General features: G+C 30.0%; 2 protein-coding genes across 3 annotated transcripts; both read right to left on the reverse strand.

Annotated features, from left to right (window-relative positions):
* Nucleotides 1-481: 481 nt before the first annotated feature.
* LOC100202705 (poly(ADP-ribose) glycohydrolase) lies at nucleotides 482-22,130 on the reverse strand. Of its 2 annotated transcripts, none has more exons than XM_065806246.1 (2): nucleotides 22,010-22,130; nucleotides 482-2,317 (listed from the first exon to the last, which is right to left on the reverse strand). In XM_065806246.1, the coding sequence occupies exons 1-2, from the start codon at nucleotides 22,059-22,061 to the stop codon at nucleotides 516-518; spliced, it is 1,854 nt and encodes a 617-aa protein (XP_065662318.1). In that variant the 5' UTR covers nucleotides 22,062-22,130; the 3' UTR covers nucleotides 482-515. The 2 variants fall into 2 exon arrangements, with proteins under 2 accessions (XP_065662318.1, XP_065662317.1); XM_065806245.1 differs by having other exon boundaries at nucleotides 21,965-22,130.
* A 621-nt stretch (nucleotides 22,131-22,751) lies between these two features.
* LOC124811664 (ADP-ribosylation factor-related protein 1) lies at nucleotides 22,752-23,526 on the reverse strand. The gene has a single exon (XM_065806247.1). It carries the CDS (start codon nucleotides 23,493-23,495, stop codon nucleotides 22,887-22,889), a length of 609 nt encoding a protein of 202 aa, XP_065662319.1. The 5' UTR covers nucleotides 23,496-23,526; the 3' UTR covers nucleotides 22,752-22,886.
* Between the last annotated feature and the right edge of the window lie 861 nt (nucleotides 23,527-24,387).

Raw genomic sequence — 24,387 nt, forward strand, 5'->3', positions numbered from 1 at the left:
AAGAGCATTTTGAAATTTTGAAAATATGTCAAAAGTTGCGGTCAATCCGTAAAGGCAAAATATAATTTGCCTGAACATATTAGGACGTGCGATCGCACGTCTTCCTGTGAAAGACTGATATTTAAAAATACAAAAAAAAAGAAAAAAAATTTATAAAAAAAGCAAAAATAATATAACATTTTTCCTTTAACATGCTTTAATATGTTGCTTTTGAGTAGATTATCAAAAATAACTTAAATATAGGCAAAAAACAACTTTTTGAATAATAAAAATTGAATAACAAATTCTTATTGAATAAGGAAAAAAAATAAAAACATCTTAAACCAACTTAAGACTTTTTTCTAATGAGAAAAAATATACACTACTTATATAGTTTATATATGATATACTTCATACATGATAAAAATATTTTATACATGTATGTGTGTGTGTCTATATATATATATATATATATATATATATATATATATATATATATATATATATATATATATATATATATATATATATATATATTATGGAGTTTCTGCTGCATATTCCGGCGAATTTGATTCCATATCATCAGGAATTTCACATGGAATTCCTCTCATTTCTAAATTATCTTCTTCTCCAGAAAATGAAATCTCAATACTTGAAATGTTTTTCGAAACACCTTTAAAGAAATCTTTTATGTAAGGATAAAGTTGAATATGAGAGTCTTTTAAGTCTTGTCTATAGCGCAAAAGCATACTCCATAAATTTCCCACAGTTAATGAATTCTCCTGTATAAACTTGTGAATTTCAGTAAGTTCATTTGCAAACTTCTCGTCACCAAATGTAAAATAAACTATATTTCTGCTAGCATTTGAAGCTGCCATTAACTGAAGCAATGCTTTTAAATAAATGTCACCACCGAATGCTCCACAACCCCAATTTCCAGTTGCAATAGCAGGTAGCTCATTTTTTTGAATATCCTTTTCTAAAAATCCACAAAATGCTTTATTTAACTCCCTTTTTAAAGAACTTTTTTTAAATTGATCAGAATAACAGTGAAACACATGTGCATCAATTGCTAAAACTTGTGAATAACGTCTTCCCCATCTGTCTGCTGGGGTAAGATCATTAAACCTTCCTCTGTACTTAAATGTCTGAGCATAACCAGAATAGGTACTGAACCTTTCAACACCAGTTATAAGTAAACTTTCATTTGGTTCTAACTTTTCTGTAAAAAGTCTTGCTAGAATAAGTTCAGGACAAATTAAAAAACGAATTTCTTCTTGAACACAACCTTCACCTACCACGCCACCTCCTATCATTCGATTTGCAAAATCAACTTGTGTTAAACCATCAGCATTATCTTCAATGTTTCCAACAGAACTAACATGGATATCTATAAAAAGTGAATTACACTCTTTCCAGTCAGGCTCATCTGTTGGTGATAGAATTTTTCTTGTATAAGTAACAGTCCCACACTTTACTTCATCAATTACACAGCCAAAATAATTTAAAATAGCTTTTAACTTTTCAGTTTTAACACAATTAACTACATCTTTAACACCTCGAAACAATTTGCTAAAATTAATATCAGGATATCCAAAACAGTCTGATGTTTTTAATGAATTTCTTCGTGGATAAGTACAAAAAAAAGCATTGGCAAGGAGACATGATATTTGCTTTTGAGAAAATGTCAAACTTTGATTTCTACCTTTTTGTAGTAACTTTGGCGACTGTGTAACTATATTTGGAAGTTGCAAAGCTAATCTAACCATACTCGGTAACAATTTTTTAAACAAATAATCTCTTCCTCTGTCATCAAGATAAATATTGCAATAGCTATGCCAAGCTTCAAAATTCCATTTATTTTTGTAATGATGATTATATTTTAAGACTGCATCTTCAAGATCTTTTGATGTTTGAAATCCTTTTAACAGTGCTTCTTCAATTAAATCCCATCGCTTTTGAATTTTTTTGTCAGATGTAGGATAGAGATTTTCATCAGAACAAGGCATTCTGACATGAGTTCTATCCCAATAATCTTTATAATATTCAGGATAAGGTTGTGGAGCTTTATTACCTAATGAATGAACATCAAACAAAATTGAATGATTATCAGAAGGTTTAAGGTGAGGTAATGTTCTACTGCAACAAGGCATACGGTTAAAATAGTTTGGAATATCAACTTTCGCATTCAAATGTTGAACTCCAGATATTTCAATAGCCTCTTTATTTCCATCAACTAAAATCATGGAAAGAATTTTCTCTGCTTCTGACTCTTCAAATGCTGACATATTTTCAGTTGAGAAACTTTCTTTGTGTTCTTTATTATTAACAGTTGATTCTAAAATTAAAACAAAATTATTTCAAGCTTTTATTTTAAGCAAGAAAACTGCTAAAAAAAAATTTTTAATTTCAACTATAGAAGGTGTTATTTTTTTTTTTTAACATAAAATATAAAATCAACAAATATAATATAAGATTTAAAATCAAGATCTAAATTTATGTGAACTAACTTATTTATGTGAACAAATTAATTTATGTGGACTAATTAATTTATGTGAATTAACTTTTTATGTGAAATTAATTTATGTGAGCTAATTAATTTATGTGAATTAACTTTTTTATGTGAAATTAATTTATGTAAACTAATTAATTTATGAGAATTAATTTATGTAAACTAATAAATGTTTAAAAAGATCAGGCTTAGAGCTTAAACACATAAAACTAAATTATAAAAAAATAAAGTCTTAATGAACAAAAAAAAAGGATAAATAGTTTAAAGAGTTGTAATAGAATCTATTTGTATCAGATGTCAGATGTAATTTACCAAGAGCACATTCGTTTCTTTCTATATCATATAGTATTTAATTTTTTTGTTACAAATCTTTTTCATTGCAAAACATTTATATAGACTTAAAAGGTCTCCAAAAAAGATAATTATGTTTTACAGATTTCTTTAAAAAAAAACTTCAATTTTAAAATAATATTAATAAAAAATTAAACTTTAGAACTACTTTACTTTATATCAGTACTTGTACTATTGTAAATTTCCTTGAAATGTTATAACTTATTTCAAAATATATTTGATTTGATTTGAACAATATTAATAAAAGTTAACAACTTGTATTACTTATGTTTTATTTACACAACAACTTTTTTACACAACAAACTTATTACATTTATAAATTTAATTGCTCTACTCCTTTCAATTCAGATGGTTTCATCAATGGCCTAAAATTGAACCTAATTTTAAACTTTTTAAAATAATAGAGTAAAAAATTTTGATTTTCAATCAACAACTTTTGCTACATGCAGAATGAACTAATAATTTTTTAGCATATACCCATTAACAGATGACTTAAAAGATTGCAAATTATATGAATCAGGAAAATAAGATGAACAGAACAAATTCTAAACAACTAATGTTCAAGAAATAAAACTAGATGAATAAGAATTTTTGGAGCACTTAGGAACAGTCGCAGTAAAAGTATGAGACTTAATTAAATGACAAATTAACATGAGAATAAATTTTAGTAGATGGCACAAGAGACGCTTGCTCTTTAGAGCACCGCACATTATAGTATTTATAGAGAAAAGAAAGAGAAGCAACATTACAAAGATGTGGCAGTTGTTAAAGGTTGGCTGCAAGTGCAGGTCCAACTATGTTTACAAATTTTTGCATCTGACCTAAAGAGAAAGGGCATAATTCGAAGATCCATTCCAGATATGGCAAAAGTATTTCATACAAGGACAGATTTGAGAATTATAGGGATAGTGGAAAGCATAGAGATGTGAGTCAGTTTTTTTGTTCTTGTTTTTTTGCGAAAAAAATTGTTTTTTTGGTCAAAAAAACCAACTGCTTCATTTTTTAGTTTTTGTAGTTTTTTTGAAAAAATTACTTTTTTTTTAAATTTAAACACTGAAATAATTTTAAAAATTTTGTTTTTAGATTATATTTGTTAAAAGGGTTATTTTTATTCATTTTTTTATTTAAAATATCGTCGTATAAGTATTGGCTTTAAAGTTCTTTAGGTTGCAGAACCACACAGAAATCAAAAAAATTTCCCAAATTTTTTTTAAAGTCAATTTTATTGAAGAACTAAATAGAGATTAGTAATATGAAAACTGATCTTGTAATTTAATTTAGTTTTTTAAATAACTATGTTTTAGTGCATCATAGTTTTTTAGACTTTTTAAGCTACCTTTAAGTAACAAAATAGCAACAGATTTGTTTGTTGGTTATTTAAATTAGTTCAAGTCAGGTTTTGCAAACATTAAGTAGATTTTTAATCATAATAATCATATCATTTTGTTGTTAGGTAAGAGCATAATAATGAGTAATAATAATAAAGTAGTCTGTGGCCGCACTTGGAGTAAAAAAGAAACAATTGTAAGCATTTTATTTAAGCCAGCAAGCCAGGTGATCAAAATGGAAAGAGTTTAATGCTCTTTTTGCAATATCATTGTGTTGAAAAGTGGAATACAAATGGCCATTCATATTAGGAAATGGAAAAAATATCGAGTTGAAGTCAAATACAAGTTTTTAAATGATGACATAGTCATGTCATGAAAAATTATAACAGAAACAACACAAAGTGAAACAACCCAAAGTAAAGCAATATGCAAATTTAAAAACCTTATTTCAAGTAAGCATTGTAACAGTACAGATTACACAAACATTATTTCAGACATACATACAAAACATACAGAACTAATTTCTAAAAATGTTAATCTGTTCCATGTTTGATAGCATAAAACAATGTGAAAAGGTATCAACATATTTTTTTTTTTTTTTTTTTTTGCATGGTATATTTGTTTTAATTGTTTATCTGAGATAAATAATGTCATAGGAATCAATTGATGCACATCTATCTAGAACTAATTATGCAAGTGGGTCACAAGTTTAATTAATAATCAATACTGGAAAAAAAATTTTAAATGACTTACATCAAGCTTTTCAGCTCCCATCAAGGTATGAAGTGTTAAACACACTTTTGGATAAAGAATATCAAGCAATGTTAATAAATTTATTGCGACAGCAGATTCTGTAGGACTTATGCGTGATGGATGGAGTAATGCTAGGTGAGTATTAGTTTAACAAATTTAAACCAAAAATACTAATGAATTATCCAATAGTATTTAAATATCAAATTTAATGCTGCCATTACCCATTCATGCATGTTGACACAGAGTTTTTTTTAATTTTTCCTTTTTTATTTTGACAAATCAAAATAATCTTTTGTCTTTAATCTTTACTAACTAGGATATATATAAGAAAGGTATATAAAAAGTATAGAAAAGGTCGTTGTGGAGTAGACTTCAACAGACCTGTATTTTCACAGGTCTGATCACATAGTTTATATGAATAATTTAAAAATTAAAACTTGAAAACTATTTACATTTTGCAGAAATGAAGCATATTCATGTTTCGGATTCATAGAGTTGAGAGAGGGTTATCTGATCTAATCTGCTAATCCTCAAGTAGCCTCCTCGTCGTTAATTCACCTCCCCAAGGCCTTCTCAGCCTTGGGGAGGTGTATTAACGAAAAAAAAAAAAAAAAAAAAATCTTTATTTTTTAAGAATAAATAATAAATACAGTTTTTTTTTAAACTTAAATAAAAGTTCTTCATACTAAAAACTTTTTCTAATTTTATAACTGAGCAGTTTATAAAATACTGCTGACCACAAAAATGATTTTTTTTGTTGACAACTTGGCCATGACCTGTTTAGATGTTTTGATGATTTAAACATTTCAGAAATGTGCTGAAAAAAGACTAAACAGTTTAGCTTAGCATTTTTTTTAAGTCTGGAAACTATGAAAAAATTTAAAAAACTGTAAAAGAAAACAAATCTTACGAAAAAGAAAATAAATAAGCTTTAAAATAAAACTCAAACTCGAAGCGAAATTTACTTTTTGTGTTGTTTTTAATTGCGTTTGAAATAAATTACTTTAAAACTTATCTTTTGAAACGTTTTATTAAAGTTCTGTTAAACGCTTTTACAAATTACTTATAATGATTGTTTAATAAATGAACAAACTTTATTTAAATTGTTGTTTATTTAAAAAGTGAAATTAAATTGTTGAATTGAAAAAAATATAATATTTTTAAATTGTATAAACATTTTTTTTCAAAAAGTTGCAAAAAATAAATAAATTTTTTTAAATAATAACATAGTCTTTTTAAAATAGTAACTTTTAATCATTTCATTAGTAAGTCAGTTTAAAAAAAAAACTTTAAAACAATTCTTTGTAAAAATAGAAAAAAAATAAAAATAAAGCAATTAAATCATTCCATTGCAATGGGAAGATTTTAATTAAACTTATTCATAACTCAAAGTATTTAAAAAAGTAATTTTATGAAAGATTTTTTGAAAGATATGGAAAAATAGTTTCAAATGTTTAAATTTATCATAAAAAAATACATGCCTACTAAAAAAAATTTACATATTTAATTTACACAAAATGCATTTATTTTTAACGATCATTATAATTAATTTTCCCATAAAATAAAAACGTTTGAAAAGATCAACAGTTAATTGTTATTCATAATGTAATGGTTATTTATAATGTAACAATTTTTTTATTGGATTTAAATTAGTAAAACATTAAAACAGCCGTGGTCAAACTGTAATGAAAAAAAATTATTAGGGTGTTCAGTTACAGAGTGCGATCGCGCGCCATTCCTATCCTAGCCTGCTGCTAGCACCAAAAGCTGATGCAACCAAGATAGCCCAATGTTGTCGCCTGTAGTTAAAATTTTTTATAATTTATAAAATAATATTATTCAAAACATAGTACGCAGTCCCTTAACAAAAAAAAAGGAAGTAGAAATGAAAGAACTATTTTCTAAAAGAAAAGACTTGTGCTCAACAAAAATTAATTCTACTGCTAATCTACTTGACCCCAAGTATCAAGGAAGATATTTAAATGGGAAACAAAAAGTTAAATTATTAGTAATTTTTGTTTATTTTTATTAAATTAAGCGAAATTATTTATGCAATATCTAAATTTTTTTAACAAATTGATGCGTGTGAAGTAATCTATTCAATTGTTGTAAACTCTGTTGTAAAAAATATATATTTTAATGTCCGATTTAGCTAACTAACAATGTAAGGGAGAAGTTTTTTCAAAAAGCTTCACATGAATAGTTTTTGGCTTTACATCTGTAAAAGCCAATAAAAATAAAAAAAACTACAAAAAAAGTATTTTTAAGTGAAAAAAAAACAAACATTTTTTTTCAACTTTAGTGGGCACAATAAAGAGATGCAACCTTAGCAGATGCTAATTTTACAATGTACTTGATTTATGGTTTTCAAAAAAAGATCAGAAGTAAAAGATAGTCCAAGAAGAAAAAAGGTAGATGCCTCATTGAGTACATTACTGTTCATAAATATAATAAGATTTGAATGATTGCAATAACAATTAAGTGAAAAAAGATAAGTTTTGTCTGAGTAAAGTTTACCAGCCACTGAGAGCCCCATGCTGTAGCAGAAGATTGTTTTTTTTTAAACATCTTTACTTCCAACAAGGCTGCAAGCAACCACTATTTAAAGTTCAAAGTTACTGGAAGAGAAACGATGAAGATTGTAGAGCAAGATAACAATTGAGGGACGACTTATAGGATTGCAAATTATATGAATCAGGAAAGCAAGATGAAGGAAGCGAATTCCAAAGAACTGATGTTCTTTGGAATTCGCTTCCTTCTAGGGAAAAAACTAGACAAAAAGGAGTTTTTGGAGCACTTAGGAACAGTCACAGAAAAAGGATGAGACTTAATTGAATGAAGAATGACACAAAAATGAATTTTAGTAAATGACACAAGAGACACTAGCTCTTTAGAGCAGTGCCCATTATAGAATTTGTAGAAAAGAGAAAGAGAAGCAACATTACGACGATGTGATAATGGTTAGAGGTTGGCTACAAGAGCAGGTCCAACTATGTTTAAAATGCGTTTTTGCACTTTATCTAAAAGAGAAAGGGCATCATTAGAAGATCCGCACCAGATATGGCAACAGTATTCCATACAAGGCCGGATTTGAGATTTATAGAGATAGAGAATAGAATCCGAAGTAAGAAAGTGTCGAGCTCAATAAAGAAATGCAACCTTAGCAGATGCAAATTTTGCAATGAATTTGATATATAGTTTCCAAGAAAGATCGGAAGTAAGAGTTAATCCTAGAAGATGAAGAGTAGATGACTCATCGAGTACATCACCTTTCATAAATATAGGAATATCTAACTTATTGTGATAACAATTGGCTGAAAAAAATTGAGTTTTATCTGTATTGAAGTTCACCAGCCGCTGTGAGCCTCATGCTGTAGCAGAAGTGAGATCTTTTTTAAGCTCAAATGCCTCCTCCAAGCAATAAGAGAGTGTTGGCTTCTTATCACGACAAGAATAAATGGTAGTATCATCAGCAAACAATGCCACCTTAGATGTGAGAATATCTGGAAGATCGTTAATGTAAATTAAAAAGAGTATAGGGCCAAGGATAGAATCTTGAGAAACCACTGAAGTTACAGAATAAGAAGAAGAGTGCTGTCCATCGAGGACAACTTTTATACTACAATTGGAAAGGAAGGATTCAATAATCTTAAAGATACTGCCAGATACACCATAAGAAGAAAGCTTATGGAGAAGACCAGCATGACAAACTTCTTCAAAAGCTTTTGAAATGTCAAGAGCTATGGCCTTAACCTCTCCGCCTTTATCTAATGCACAATAAAACCTAACGGTTATTACTGTTAGCAAATCAGCTGTAGAACGAAAAGATCGAATTCCATATGGATGGTCAGAAAGTAAGTTATTAGATTCAAGATAAGAGATTAAGTGTTTGTTAATTAAGGATTCAAAAACCTTGCTTATGATAGGAAGAAGACTAATGGGACGGTAGTTAGACAAACCAGATCGCTCTCCAGAACTTTTGAAGATAGGGATAACAGATACCACTTTCCAGCAGGCTGGAAAACCAGACTCTGATAAGCACTTGTTGAATAGTTTTGAAAGTATAGACTACAGGTCCGGAGAACACTTCTGCATGACAAAAACAGGTATGTTGTCCGGGCCACAAGCTGTAGAAGAGTCTAGGCAGGAAATCACTTTAGATACAGAAGCGGAAGTGATACGAATGTCAAGCAATGGATCAACCTGTTTGTTGGCAATATCAGATAGAATGCAACTAGTGGAATCAAGAGATGATATTGATGAAAAATTTTTAGCAAACAATTCAGCTTTGTTTTTAGGTGAGGTGACAAAGTCTGAACCAAACAAGAGAGGTGGAATTAAAGATTTGCCTTTATTATTAATACTATTAAAGATTCTCCAGAAGTCACGAGAGCCTAATTTTTGAGATGAGATACAAGATTTCATGACCTGAGAATAGCAGGCTTTGGCATTAGACAAAACCTTTTTAGAATGGTTTTTTGCAGTAATAAACAGACATCTGTTTTCTGGAGAATTGTCTTACTGATAGATATGGAAGTAACGGTTTCGATTGGCAATTGCAGCAGCAAAGTGTGAGGAAAACCATGGAGGAGAGTGAGGCTTGACCTGGAATCGTCGAAAGGGAACAAAAGATTCCATGCCAGCCTGAATCCACGAAGTTATGTAAGAAGCACATTTGTTGACAGGAAGACAAAAGATTTCTACCCAAGGGCCATCACCAAGAAAATCACGGAAAGAATCCCAGTCAGCTTTACTGTAGTTGTAAGAGGTATGATTATAGGGGGATTCAGGTGATGAAGAAGAATGAGATATTAGTTTTAGAGAGGTCAAACTGTGATCAGAAGCACCTAAGGGTGAATGTGGAGAAACTGAGCACTGACTAGGATCAGAAACAAGACATAAGTCAAGTAGAGAAGGTAAATGATTTGAGTTGTCTAGAAAATGAGTTGGAAAGTGGACTATTTGAGTTAAAGATAGAGAAAGGCAAAAGTTGTGGGCTTTAATGTCTGCAGAATCACTGACACTAGTGCCAAGCTATTCAGAGTGGTGAGCATTAAAGTCACCAACAACAACAATATTAGCTGATGGATAAAGAGAGAGGGCTTGGTCAATAGGATCAGAAATAACAACAAAAAGAGTGCAGTCTTGAGATGAAGGAGAGCGATATAGAACAAATAGAAAGACAATAGAGTGAAGTGGTGCTAAACGAAAGCACATAAAAGAATAATCTGTGGATTCAAACCTAGTTTCACAACAAATGAGTGAATTCTTACGAATGTAAATGCCCAGGCCAAGCATGTAACTATAGGAGTCTTTGTGAATTAAAGGAAGATAACCATCAACACTAAGATCGCAAGATGAGACAGCTGAACTCAAAGTCTTAGTCTCACAAAAAGCAAGTAGGTCTGGTGAACTTTGCAAGCCGGATGCATTTAACATCCGCCCAAGATGAGTATTTTTATCGAGACACCATTTCTAGCCTTTACTTAACCAAAAGCCCCATATATATATATATATATATATATATATATATATATATATATATATATATATATATGTTTTAAGCCGGAGTTGGCATCTCCTAGCCATTGCCTAAAAAGGCGTATCCTACAAGACAGCAGGACATGAAGCAGATTGTACTGGGTTACATGTTACCAGTAGCAGGATGACCTGACCCGACTCTGGTGAGATCCTTTTCAAGCTTAAAGTGAGATCTTTTTCAGGCTCAAACACCTCAACAAGGAATCAATGAGTGTTGGCTTCTTATCAAGACAAGAATAAATGGTATTTCTGTAGAATTGTTTTGGCAATAGGTATGGAAGTAATTGTTACAATTGGAAATTGCTGCAGTACAATAAAAGAAAAACTATAAAAGGGGAGGCTTAAAGTTAATCCAAGAAGTTAAGTAAGAAGCACATTTGTCAGCAGGAAGGCAAATGAATTTTACCCAAGGGCCATCACAAAGAAAATCATGGAAACAGTCCCAGTCAGCTTTAAGGTAGTTGTAAGAGCTACGATGATAGGGGGGATCTCTGATAATGAAGAATAACGAGATAATAGAATTAGAGAGATCAAACCATAATCAGAAGCACCTAAAAGTGAATATGGAAAAACTAAGCACTGACTAGGATTAGAAACAAGACATAATTCAAGTAGAGAAGGTAAATGACTACCATTTTCTGGAAAGCAAGTTGGAAAGTTGACTATTTGTGTTATATATTGAGAAAAACAAAATTTTAAAACAGAACCAAGCTATTTAGTGTGATGAGCATTAAGTCACCAACAACAACGATATTCGCTGAAGGATAAAGAGAAATGGCATGGTCAATTTTATCAGAAATAACATCAAAAAGAATGCAGTCTTGAGATAAAAGAGAGCAAAATAAAACAAAGAAAAAGGTGATAGAGTGAAGTGATGCTAAATTAAAGCACATAAACGAATAGTCTGTGGAATCAAAGCGAATTGGAAACCATATATCAAATCCATTGCAAAATTAGCATCTGCTTAGGTTGCAACTCTTAATCATTATCACTACTTTATTACTCCAGATTCTATTCTTTCTCTCTTATTTATCTCTATAAATCTTTAATATGTCCTTGTATGTAATGATCAACCAAAACAGAAAAAAAACCGAAACCGAAATAAACTGAAATTTTGGGTACTATAGTTCGATGCCTAAACCGAAACTGACATTTCGGCAAATATTTTACCGAAACCAATACCAACATTTCAGCTGGTCAAAATTTATCTCACTAGAAAAAATTTTTTAAAAATACAATTTTACATTTGCTGTTTTTTTATACTAGTATTATGTTAGAATTGATTACACGCATATCACAAATTGAGATTTAATATATAAGTTAGCAATATAATTTAATAGCAAAAGTTAACAACTTTTTTTTTTTTAAACTCACCTCCTCAAGGCCGTGAAGCCCACTACAGACGAGGAGGCTACTTAATTGTGGTTATAACCCTCTCTCAACTCTATATCTCCAAAACACAAACCTTGACAAACAAGGCCACTGCGCGGAGAAACAAGTTGAGCGCAGTACTACCAGGGACATGGTGGGGATCGAACTCTGAACCTCTCACTTATGAAGCCAGCGCTCTACCACTAAACCACTACCGCATTTTGGTAGAAACCGATACTGAAACAGAATTTCGGTTGATCACTACTTGTATGGAATACTGTTGCCACGTCTGGAGTGGATCTTTGAATGATGTCTTTTCTATTTTAGACCAGGTGCAAAAACACATTGTCACATGGTCGTAATGTTGCTTCTCTTTATCTTTGTTATAAATACTTTAATGGATGGTATTCTAAAGAGCTTGTGTCTCTTGTGCCATTTAATTAAGTCTTATCCTTTTACTGTGACTGTTCCAAAGTGCCCTAAAAATTCTTTTTCATATAGTTTTTTCACTCCCTTCATCTTGTTTTCCTGATTCATATAATTTGCAATCTTTTAAGTCGTATGTTAATTGTTAACTTGCTTTATAAACATCATTTTTTCTCTTCCATTAACTTCAATCTCTAATAGAGGTTGCTTGCAGCCTTGTTGAAAATGAAGATAATTGTACAAAAAATAAAAAAAATTACTTTGAAGACCATGAATGTTAGTGAATGATAGATTTAGATAACATGGTGATGACGATGGTTTTTTATGATTTATAGTTTTTGATACTTGAGTCATTTTTGGATTTGTTGAAGAACTTGACTAAAAGCACAGATAGCACTTAGTACACTATTTAATAGTCCAAGCAATCCCCTAATTACTACTAATAAACCCAAAACAATAACAAACAGCTTCAAATGTGGCCTTGACAATGCACACCAAAAGTACAAACAGGGTAATATAAACATAATAGCAAAATAATACAAAATATTATGTTATATATTTACAGGAGCTATTCCAGACCAATTTAAAGAGCCTTGGCATATTTAGGCGCCACCAAAATTCAGAAATTAAGGACCTTTTTTTTTAACAACAAATATTGTTTTTTTCACAAAAGAATGCTTACATATGGCAAATTTCCTTACGGTGGTACCCCTCGTGATAATGCCTAAAAAGCATTGGCAACGAGGGGTACTGCCTGCCAAATCATTTTCCTGGAATAGCCCCTGGTTTATATATAAACATATATATTAAGGTGATGACTTTTATACAACCTCGTTTCCCTGTACCATAATTTAATGAGCTTTCATTTAAGATTAAATAAAATATTACATTCAATTTGATAAAAAAACCTCAAGCACAAAATGATTTTGAGAATTTTATTTATTAGCTTTTTGGCAAAAATTTTGAAGTCACTGTAAGCAGATACAAAATTGAACACAAGCTGTAGAGTCACACGCATACAACATTATATAGGATCATCAAATGCACAAGGAAGTCAAATATTCACAATAATGTCATTAGAGAGGATGAATCTCAGTGGGAGGTTGTCCTTGTTGTGGCAGAAGTCGTGCAATTCTTGCATATCTTTGATGGTACACTTGCACTGGTTGCCTTGGGCAATGTTGATTGGAGAGTCATCTGTTTTCCAGCGGGTTTTTAAGCAATTGAGCGCTTTTGGGTAGTCATGTAGAGCTTCAGATAGTTTTTCAAAATCTTCAACGCGGAACAATTGACTGCTGAACCAATGGTCAGCCCATGAGTAAAAATTGAATGAACAGATTTTACGCAACCTGCTCCGGGTTTCTGGCATCAGAATAAATGCAAGAAGGGCTAGAGTGGCACAAGAGTTCCAGCTTGCATTGCTAATGTTTAGGATCTGTTTGAAATTCACGAAGGGGATCTCATTCTTCTCAGTTAAGTGACAGAAGACACGAGTGAGGTGATAAAAAACTCTACCCAGCCACCTGTTTCCTTAATCTCAGTTTTACAATTGCTGAAGGCTGCTTTCAATTTATCGTAATTGCTCATCAAATCCTGTACAAAGAAATACTCGATGTTTGGTAATTTAGTCGACGGCCTGATATTCAAAGCCCTCAATGTGTTTGCCACCAAAGTGTATGCTCCACTTCTCCAGATGAAGGGTGCTCACCAAGTGTTTTTTCACCTGAGCAGCTCTTGTGTAGATAGCCTTGCTGATTGACATAGGGTTGGGATTTTAATGCCCTCACCAGAAAGCTGGCAGCACACCACTGCTGTACCGTGGGACGACAGCTTTGAGCATGTAACAAGACGTCTTGCAATTCCTGTTGGGTTATGCTTCCTTTTGCTCAGTGATGCTGCATTGTCATCCTCCCAAGGACTATCTATACTGTTCTCGGATAAGTCTGTGCTACTTTCGGAACAATCAGGTAGTGTTAAGCTGGTAAGTGTGGACACAGTTGCTTCCACTGCCCTCTTTTGCTTAAATGGGTGGATGGTATTGGCACTAGCAGGTTTGACAGTCTATATAACCAACATAACCTTTGCTCTCAATTTGCAGTTTGTAGAGGTTCTCATCCTCCTTGCAAAACCATTCACCTTTCATCTTGGCCATGTCAAACAGTTTATTCAATGAATCAAAGTTTTGTTTTTTTCTGCAGCGCTCGTAGTCTTTCAGAAGTTTTTCTAGTTTTGCACAAATGGCTTGATCAGATACATGCGGGAAGTTCAACGTTTTGTTCCATAGGTCTTTGAGCTCTACAGCAATTAAACCGATACTCTCTCTCCGTTCTTTGACAGTGGATTCAAGAAATTTGAAGAGTCCAATGATATAGTTTTTCAGGGGCATGCGACTCTGCTCGCTCAAGGGTGCTTCATAAATTGCCACGTTGCCTCTTCTTGATGGAGCTTGAAACTGGATTAAGTTCTTAGTCCAGGTTTCCTTGTTCTTCTCCGTGTTAGAAGAGCTCTTCTTGAACGACACGTTCTCTTCTACTCAGCAACTGAAATAGGAAAGGCCTTAACATCTATATTAATTACGTAATAAATTAAAGAAACTGTTATTAAGTTTTCAATTGAACTGTTATTGTTAATATATTTTATTTCACAAGAAGCAAATAACAATTATAGAAAATGAAAAAGACAGACACTAATAAAATATTATATGCTCAATTATAACTTGCGAAAGAGTTAAATGTAACTAAAATAATACAAGGATCTCTTTATACTTAAACTATAGAGAATGCGCAATAATTAAAATAAGGCAATAATAATGCTGACACTAAATTAAGATAATGATGATACTAAATAAAATGAGATGACACTAAATTAAGATAAAATTACCCGCTTAAAACTACCCGCTTATATACCAGTTTATAGCAGACTGCAAAACAGCTGAAGAAAGTTTTAGAACTCTACGGAAGCTTTCCAAAAAAATACACCACCATGACGTCACTGTCCTAGCTGACGGCGCACAGCCGTCATTGTTTATACAATTACATAAAATGCTAAAATGCCTACATAAATATTATTTTAAAGTGGTTTGTGCATGACCTTTTTTTAAATATTTTTGACCAATATTTTAATGGAATAAACATTATTTTAGTCATTAAAAGGCAACAGTTCATTCATTTGTGCTACAGGAAATAACGGTTGAGAAAAAAAATCAAAAAATCATCACCTTTCGTTTTTGTCGGTCATGGTTGACCTGTTGAAAAAAAAATCTGAGATTTAAAAGCAAGTTTGACAAATAATCAGAATGTTACTTGGAAAATATATATACTAAAATTAAATGAAATTATTTAAATTTTGAAAAAGTGTTTAAACTAGTTTTCTTGTTTATGATACACTACTTTAACTGCTAGCGGGTCATTAAAGCGAAAAGTTTAAAAGCAAAAAGCAATTAAAGCGAAATTTTTTTTGATCCTTTTGTTTTTCAGCCTGGTTTTCATCTGAATAATTCCATGTAAAAGTGGGACAAAAAATTGAAATTTTTCAGTCGCCCTCTCAGATTTCTTTCAAATTTGAACCAGTGGTACCTAGTAATATAACAAAAAAAAATGTAAAGTTTGAGCTCCCAAATCCAAACGGTTCAAAAGTTATGACATTTTGAAACTCAGCCTAAAACGCCCTATTTTTTTCCATTTCCGCCATTATAAACTTTGTAGTAGTACTTTTAATTGAATAATTTAAGATCTAGTGGAAGAATGTGGCTAAAAATTGGTACTTGACCATTTTTGAGGTTGCTGAATTCAAAAATATAGATAAAATAGTGAAATTTAAATTTTTTGTTAGTTATTTTTTTATTTTAAAATGGTCAGTCAAATTTTTTGTTCTGTTACCATGGGTTGCGCTTTCATTAATTCCCAAATTGCTTAAGTCTCCTGGATTCGATTTTTTTTTCAAATGAAGTAGGTGATCCTAGGCTATCTTTATAAAAAAGATGGTTTTGGTTTCTCTATTATAGATTTTATAGCGATATTTTTGTGTAATTTTAGTTCTAGTAGAGAAATATGACTGAAAATTTGTACCTGACCATTTTTAAAGGTGTTGAATACCAAGATGAAGAGAAACTAACTCAATTCCTAATATTTTAGAATAACTTTTGAATTTTAAAATGGTATATTACTTAACCACAAAATGGGGTAACATTTTCACTAATTGCCTGACTGTCATGGGTTCAATTGTGGTGTGTAAAAACAATTTATTAAGGTTGGTTTTGATATATACAAGGTGATTTAATCAAAAGTATAAACTTTAAATTAACATAATTAATTTTTTGATTGCAAATACATTACATGCGATAGTACATTTTAAAGCTCATTAAAAAGGAAATTTAATGTTAATAATTTCAAAAAAAATTAAAATAACAGCATAGCCATGAGATACGATATTCAAAAACGCATATTTTTAACAAAAAAATTAGTCAAGTTGAAGAGCGTAAGTCTGGTTCAGAGAGCTTATAGAAGTAAATTTAAGAACAGACCGTTTCCAACAGCAACAGCTATCACAAAATTATCTAAAAAATTTGATACAACCGGAACAACACTTGATTTGCCACCAAAACCGAGGAATGAGCGAGACATTCGAATTAATGCCAGAAATAAGCTGAAAGTACTTTTCTTCGAAGATCCTACATTGTCGATCAGAAAAGCCTCAGTTGATGTTGAAATTTCATACAGCCTTTGCCGTGATATTCTTCTCAAAGATTTACAACTCAAACCGTATAAATACCAGAGTGCTCATCAACTATTGCCACTTGATTATGAAAAAAGGGTCATTTTTGCTCAATGGTGGCTAGACTTGGAAAAGGATGTTCACAAATGGTTGATCACTACAGATGAAGCCTATTTTTACCTTACTGAGTCGATCAACAAGCAAAATGTGGCTGAATGAGAGACCTGAGGATTGGATAGAGAAACCAGTGCAAGATGCTAAAGTTTTGGTTTGGCATTTCCTGCCGAAAAATCTACGGACCCTACTTTTTCGAAGGAATGGTAAATCAGCACAATTACCTGGATATGCTTAAAATTTTTTTCTGGCCTAAGCACTATAGAGTTGAGAGTCACAAAAAATACTACTTTCAACAAGGGCTACTCCGCATACGGCTAATATGGTTCAAGAGTGGTTACAAAGTAAATTTGGGGAGAAATTCATTACCAAGCAACAATGGCCTCCACGATCACCAGAACTCAATCCATGTGATTATTTCCTATGGGGTTATCTTAAGTCTAAAGTTTATAAGCCATTACCGAAGACTTTGGATGATTTAAAAGAGAACATCACGAGAGAAATCCAAAAAATAAACACTTCGGCTTTGGAATCAACCTTTTTGAATTTCACAAAAAGATGTCATTTATTAATTGAAAAAATGGAGGTCATATTGATAAAAAATAAAAAATAAATTCTTATCACTCAATTTCCTTTTAATTTATCTTTAAAATGGTGTATCGGACTTAATAATCCGATTTGATCTACAATTTTTATTCAATTTTAAAGTTTATACTTTTGATTAAATCACCCTGTAAATAAAGTTTTAAGAAGTGAGTTATCATGAAAAATATAGTTTTGCAACACCTGCTGTGATTAATAAATAGTTTTGCTACGCCAGTTATGTTGTCTAAATATAGTTTTGAAACAACAGTTAACAATAACAAATTTCAATAAAAAAAAATTATTTTAATTTTAGATTAAATAACTATTAAATCTTGTTTCATAATTCAGTTTCTTAGTCATGGAAAAGAACCAACAGTGCTCCATTGGAATCAACCTAGAAAGTGAATTTCATCTTACGACTTGTTCATCATTGCTGGGAACTGAACCTTTTGAAGATATTCCTGAATATGAAAGAGAAATATTAATGTGGAGAATTGGGCTCTCAATAATAAATGTCAAACCAACAACTTGTCTCCATCATAAACATATTTATTGGAAGCGTTATACAACTAAATTAATAGGGTGCTGCAATCCATTTAATACTCATAACAAAGTTATAAAAGGTATTTATAGTAGTCATAACTTTTAGTTTTGTGAAAATGTTGTGAGTTACAATAATGAAATTATTGGCAGCCAAATTCTATTTTAGCTATATTTAACCTTTTAGCTGACTTCAGAAAATGCACTTTTAAATACCATACAACTTTAAACTTTTTAAGGTTTTATTAAAATCTTTATACATATTAAAAGAGTTCTTCCCTTTTTTTAGGTAGTCTTCGTGAAATCAACTTGGATACAGCAAAGTACCTATGCAGTAAAGGCAAACTTGTAGTTCTAGGTGAAAAACTTTGTCCACAATGCAGACATAAATTAGCATCAAGTGAAGAACCAAAAGAGAACGAGTTGGAGATGAAATTAACTGAAGATAATATGGAAAAAGAAATTATACTGGAATCAACAAGATCATTGCTCAACAGTACTTTATGCGAACTTGAAGTGTATCCTCTAAAAGTTCATTTACCCAAAATCTCTAACAAGCCTTCACTGTGAAAGAGAAAGTTGAAGAAGGAGTTATTAAAAAGCTTGCAACTGCTCTGGATGTAACCGAATCTGATCACCAAAAACTGAAGTTCTAAAGGAAGTTCAAACCGAAGCTGGCGATCTAGACTTTCTTGTAGAATGCATGAAAGAAAAACTTAAGGTTTCTAACAGAAGGCAGCAACTTCAAATTTTGACATTAACCCCAAAATCTTGGTCTCTCAGAAAAGCAGCAAAAGAATTTTTAGTTTCTAAACACAAAATTCAAAATGCAAGGTTTTTACGCGACCAAAAAGGCATCATAGCATACCATCAAACACACAAACAGAATGTGTACCTTTTGGACTAGCATCCTTGCTGGTCCAAAAGGTACACATTCTGTTTTTGTGTGTATAATACACCAAAATGTTAAATTAATGTTGAGTGCAAAATGTTAAAATAATGTTAAGTGCATCTTACCATGAAATCATTGAAAAGATTGTCTGCAGCAGAAAATCTAAAGTTTGCATGATTCACCGATGCAATAGTTGTCCTGACATACAAGCTGCTCAAAATTATTTCCAGCAGTATCTCACACAAAATGATGATCTAAAAGAGCAATATGACAGTGACAAAAATGAACAGTCAGTGGATTTCAAACAGTGGACAACAACAACTTGATAAAATTACTTCTCATTGATTTATAGCTAAATCAAAATCTAGCTATCCAAAGCATCTCAAAGAATCAATTAGTATAGATGAGGCAGATTTTGCAGAGAATTATACTTTTGTAGTACAAGCCGAGATACAAAGTTACCATTGAAGTAAGAGTCAATGTTCTCTTCATCCAATTGTTATCTACTACAAGAAAGTGAAATTGGAAATATCTTCTTTTTGTGTAATTTCAGATGCTTTGAATCATGATGTTGGATTTATCAATGAAGTTATGCATAAAAACCAAAAATCATATAAAAACTCATTTTTGTGCCACAACTACAAAAATTCGTTATTTTTCTGATGGCTGTGCAGGGCAGTACAAAAACTGCAAACAATTACAATTTATGTCACCACACGCAAGACTTTTCTGTTTGTTGCATCTGGAATTTCTTTGCAACAAGTCATGGCAAATCTCCATGCGATAGAATAGGTGCGATAGAAAAGGCTTGTTGAAACAGCTAGCTTGCAGAGTCCAACCACAGGTCATATACTGTTTTCTCAAGCAATGTTTGAATACTGTCAAAACTCAATCAGTGGGATTACGTTTGTGTAAGTTGCTACTGAAAAAATGGAGATAGTAAGAAACAAACTTACTGATAGACTTTTAATAGCAACCACTATTCCTGGGACAAGAAGTTTCCATCAATTTATACCATCTTCTCATTCAATTATAAAAATAAAAAGGGTATCCGATGATGATGATTTTGCTCTAACATTTGACTTCCTCAAAAAAACATAAATATGAAATTATTAAAATTGACAATGTTTTGATGTCACAATACCTATTTTGCAAATACGACAATTTTTATTAGCTTGGTATGGTTTCTGAAGTTGATAAAGAGAATGATGATTTTATGGTAAAGTCTATGGATCCACATTATCCAAGTCGGTCGTACTATTGGCCAAAGCGGGATGATAATTGTTGGGTACCAAGAATGAATGTCATATCTCTTGTTAAAACATCTTTAACATCTTCTGGGCATTAGTACCAAATCTCAAAAGAAGATGAAACTTTATTTGAACAAGTTTTATCTTTTCAAATAAAGTTTCAGTGAAAGTTGATTAACATTTTATTTTCATTATTTAAATGATATAAACTTCAATTTTAGTAATTTTTATTTATTCCTTTTCATTTTTATTTTTGAGCTTTTTTCAATAAAGTAATGACATTGCTTCAATTATATAAATCAATTTTATTTTAGCAATGGTAAAAACCCTTGAATCCTTAAATGATTGAAGTTCTTATTTTATTACTACTTTAATAAATTTTATATATTATTTTAATAATAATGTTATAATATATAATAAATTATGTATTTAACTATGAACAGTATTTCTTTTATCTGCACTTTGTCAATTTGTTTTAATTTCCTCTAAATCTTTTTATTTATTTTCTTGTAAGTTTTGCCAATAATTGCCAATAATAAATAAATAAAATTGCAAATAAATGAATGAATGGTTTACAGATAAATTAAAAATTACTAATAACGCACTTGCACTTTTTTTAATAATAGGATTATTTAAAAAAATGTATATATATATAATATATATACATTTATTAAAAATCTCATTTTACATAAATTTAATAATTTTTATAGTAGTGTTTCATTAAGAAAATTGTTTAATGTTTTAAAATTTAATTTTTTAAATTTGTTTCAGACAAATTGTTTAATACTTAGAAGACAAATGTTTAAAACAATTGTCTTCTTAGCATTAAATATTCAGTTTAAATAATATCTGCAAACAAAAGTAACATAATTATTAACTAATTAACATTAGCAGTTTTTTAAATGATTTTAATGAGCAAATGATTTTAATGAGCAAGAGATATAAAATGTGCAAAAGCTTTTCTTCTTTAACTTCAGAGATTCATTTTATTATTATTCAAAATTATTGTATGTAATTAAGAACATAATCTCAACTGTACTTTTTTTTTATTCAATTTTTATTGATTATTTTTCTCCCAGCTTTTTCCACCATTTGCATTAAATTCATTAAATTCAATTTGAAGCTACTTTAAAGATTGTAATTGTTTCTAAAAAATAGATTAAAACAATTTGATGGAAATGTTTTTTTTTTAACATTTTATTATAGAGATGGAACAAACCTAATACAATTGTAAAATGTATCAATTCATAAACAACAGCTTTTTCATGGATGTTTATTAAAAATTTAGCAAAACTGGTTTGACTTCACTCAGTAAATGACCACATAAATGCTACACCACAATAACTCAACTATAAATGACCAAATAAACGCTATAGCACAATAATTTAACTATAATAACACAAAAAGATTTGATCAGAAAATACATTTTTAAACTTACATTTTAACATAAATTTAGAAAAAAACAAAAAATACTACCACATAAGGACATAATTAAAAAATATATAAGGTTTAAAAAAAAAACTAATAAAAAAATCAAACCACAACAAAATAATGGGTACTATAGATAACTTCTTTAAACACTGAAATAATATATTTAAAAACAAACTACCTTCTAAAGACACTTTTTTTCTTTTAGAAAAATAATCACTAATACTTATATGTTGTTTCTTTCTTTTTGCTGTGTCAGCTGAACCTTTTTCACTCATTATTCATATTGTCTTTTTTATAAAAATTATAAAAATCTAAAAATATAAAATCATTTTTAAAAACTTTTAACTTATATTTTGAATATAAAAAATTTTATAAATATAGGTACAAAAAAAATGAAGCCAGGTACTTTTTGGATTACATATTTAAAACTTTTGATTTTTTTACCAGGGTGAAAAAATAGAAACAGTTTTGTCTTTAAACTGTTGCAAACAATGATGATGTAGGATTAACAATGGTCCAATAGGAGACAGCAGAGAATAGTATTTAATGATGTAAAAGAAATAAAGGCTGACTATTAAAGATTCTATATAAATATCGAAACATAGTTTTTTATAACTCTTACTGCTTCTTCATTAAGTTGCGATTAATAATGATTAAAATTTATTGAAAAACTTTACCTTGGTATTAAAAAATTAAACCTTTGTCAATTAAAAAAAAACGTTTGTCAATCAAATAGTAAAAAATAAATATTATTAGTTATTTTAGAGTAATCACTTTTATCTGAAAATTATAGTGTTTAAACTTTTTTAAACTTGATTAAAATAATACATAACACTTACGTATTACTTTTTAGCGTTTTTTCAATTAATTTTAACGCTAACTTACGAGATAAATTTAATCTTTATATCAGACAATTATTTTAAATTGTCAAAACTTAAATAAAATTATATAAGTATACACAAAAATTAAGCTTTGTAAAATATTATCTAAGATAATTTATCTTCAAGCTAAAGACTAAAGAAAGTTGTTATTTTTCTGATATGTTGATACCCCATTTTATATAAAACTTCTTTTAATTTTTTTTTTTTTTCGCAAAAGTTTTAAATAATATCTTCATGCTTTGGAGGACGAACAACATTCCGCTTAACACATTGGAGCATCCATTCTATGCCCTCTGTTATACCTTCTCCTTTTAATGCTGACACCTCATGCAGCATGCAATCCCTTCGACCAATATTGTGAGAACTATGATTAAAAATATTTTTTATTGCTTCAGAATTTACAGAATTAGCTTTATCTCGTTTGTTTGATAGTACTAGTAGGGGAACACCTTTTAACTGTTCATCCAATATTAGTGAAGAAAAGCACTTGTAAGACTCCTCAAAGCGATGTGTATCAGAAGAGTCAATAACATAAATAATACCATGACAGTCTGAAAAATATTTACTCCATAATGATTGAAGCTCATTTTGACCCCCTAAATCCCATAAAACTAAAACAGCTGTCTTTAAATCAATTTTACCCATATTCATTCCAACTGTTGGTGCTATTTTTTCAAAAGGAATTCCTACATATTTTGTAAGACAATACTTTCTTTTCAGTTGTTCAAACAAAGTAGTTTTTCCAGCATTATCCAAACCAATTATCAAAACAAAATACTCATCTTTCTGAAACAAATACTTCCACAGCCCTTGTAATAAGGAAAACATATATATTTGAATGTATATAAATCTATGAAGTAGAGTAGAGTTAGTACATTTAATGTTTTAAGTAATCAACATTTACAAATACATAAAATGATTATTTACAAACACAACACATACAAATGAATAATTTTTATTATAATAATTTTAATAGTTACGAATAATTAAAATATTCCAAAAATATAATTACTAATTTCTGCATGTCTTACAAATCTGTATTCTGGTTTGACATATGATTAGTAATAGAAATTATGTAAACTTGTAGTATAATCTATTTAGATGTTATTTATACGCACATTTAAAATAGCAAATGGTTTCTATTATTTTTATTCCTAATTATTACTTTTATTATTTTTACTATATATATATTTCAGTAAAAATTTCTTAGGGACATTACTGAGCGTTGAATACTAACTTGATACTTTTTTAAATACAACTTTATTTCCTTCTTATAAATATTACGAACATTATTTACGCGCTACTGCTTTTATTCAAGGAAATCCAAAGCCGAGGCAATAAATTTCGGGAATATGGTATTTGTTTATGGTGCAGCGCATTTTTAACTTCCTTTTTAAATGTTACTTATTTATAAATATTTAATTATTATTCATGTTAGTTTCTAACCGTTTTCCATTTATGTTTTTAAATTCTTTGTTTTTCTTTAATAGGTTTTATTATATAACGCTTTTACATACAGTACATGCATTTTTTTATTCACTTACTTTTTATTCAACAACCATGATAAAAAATTAAATAGTTATACAGTATATTCAAAAGAACTTCGATGAGCTAAGTTAAGGAATGCTATTCAAAAAGAAAACGCAAATCTGGTAAAATCATTTAACATTTCAAGCAAACAAGCACATTTTTAATCGTGCGGAATAATTACTCAAAAAAA

Source organism: Hydra vulgaris, chromosome 09 (assembly GCF_038396675.1).
Source record: "Hydra vulgaris chromosome 09, alternate assembly HydraT2T_AEP".
NCBI classification, from domain to species: domain Eukaryota; kingdom Metazoa; phylum Cnidaria; class Hydrozoa; order Anthoathecata; family Hydridae; genus Hydra; species Hydra vulgaris.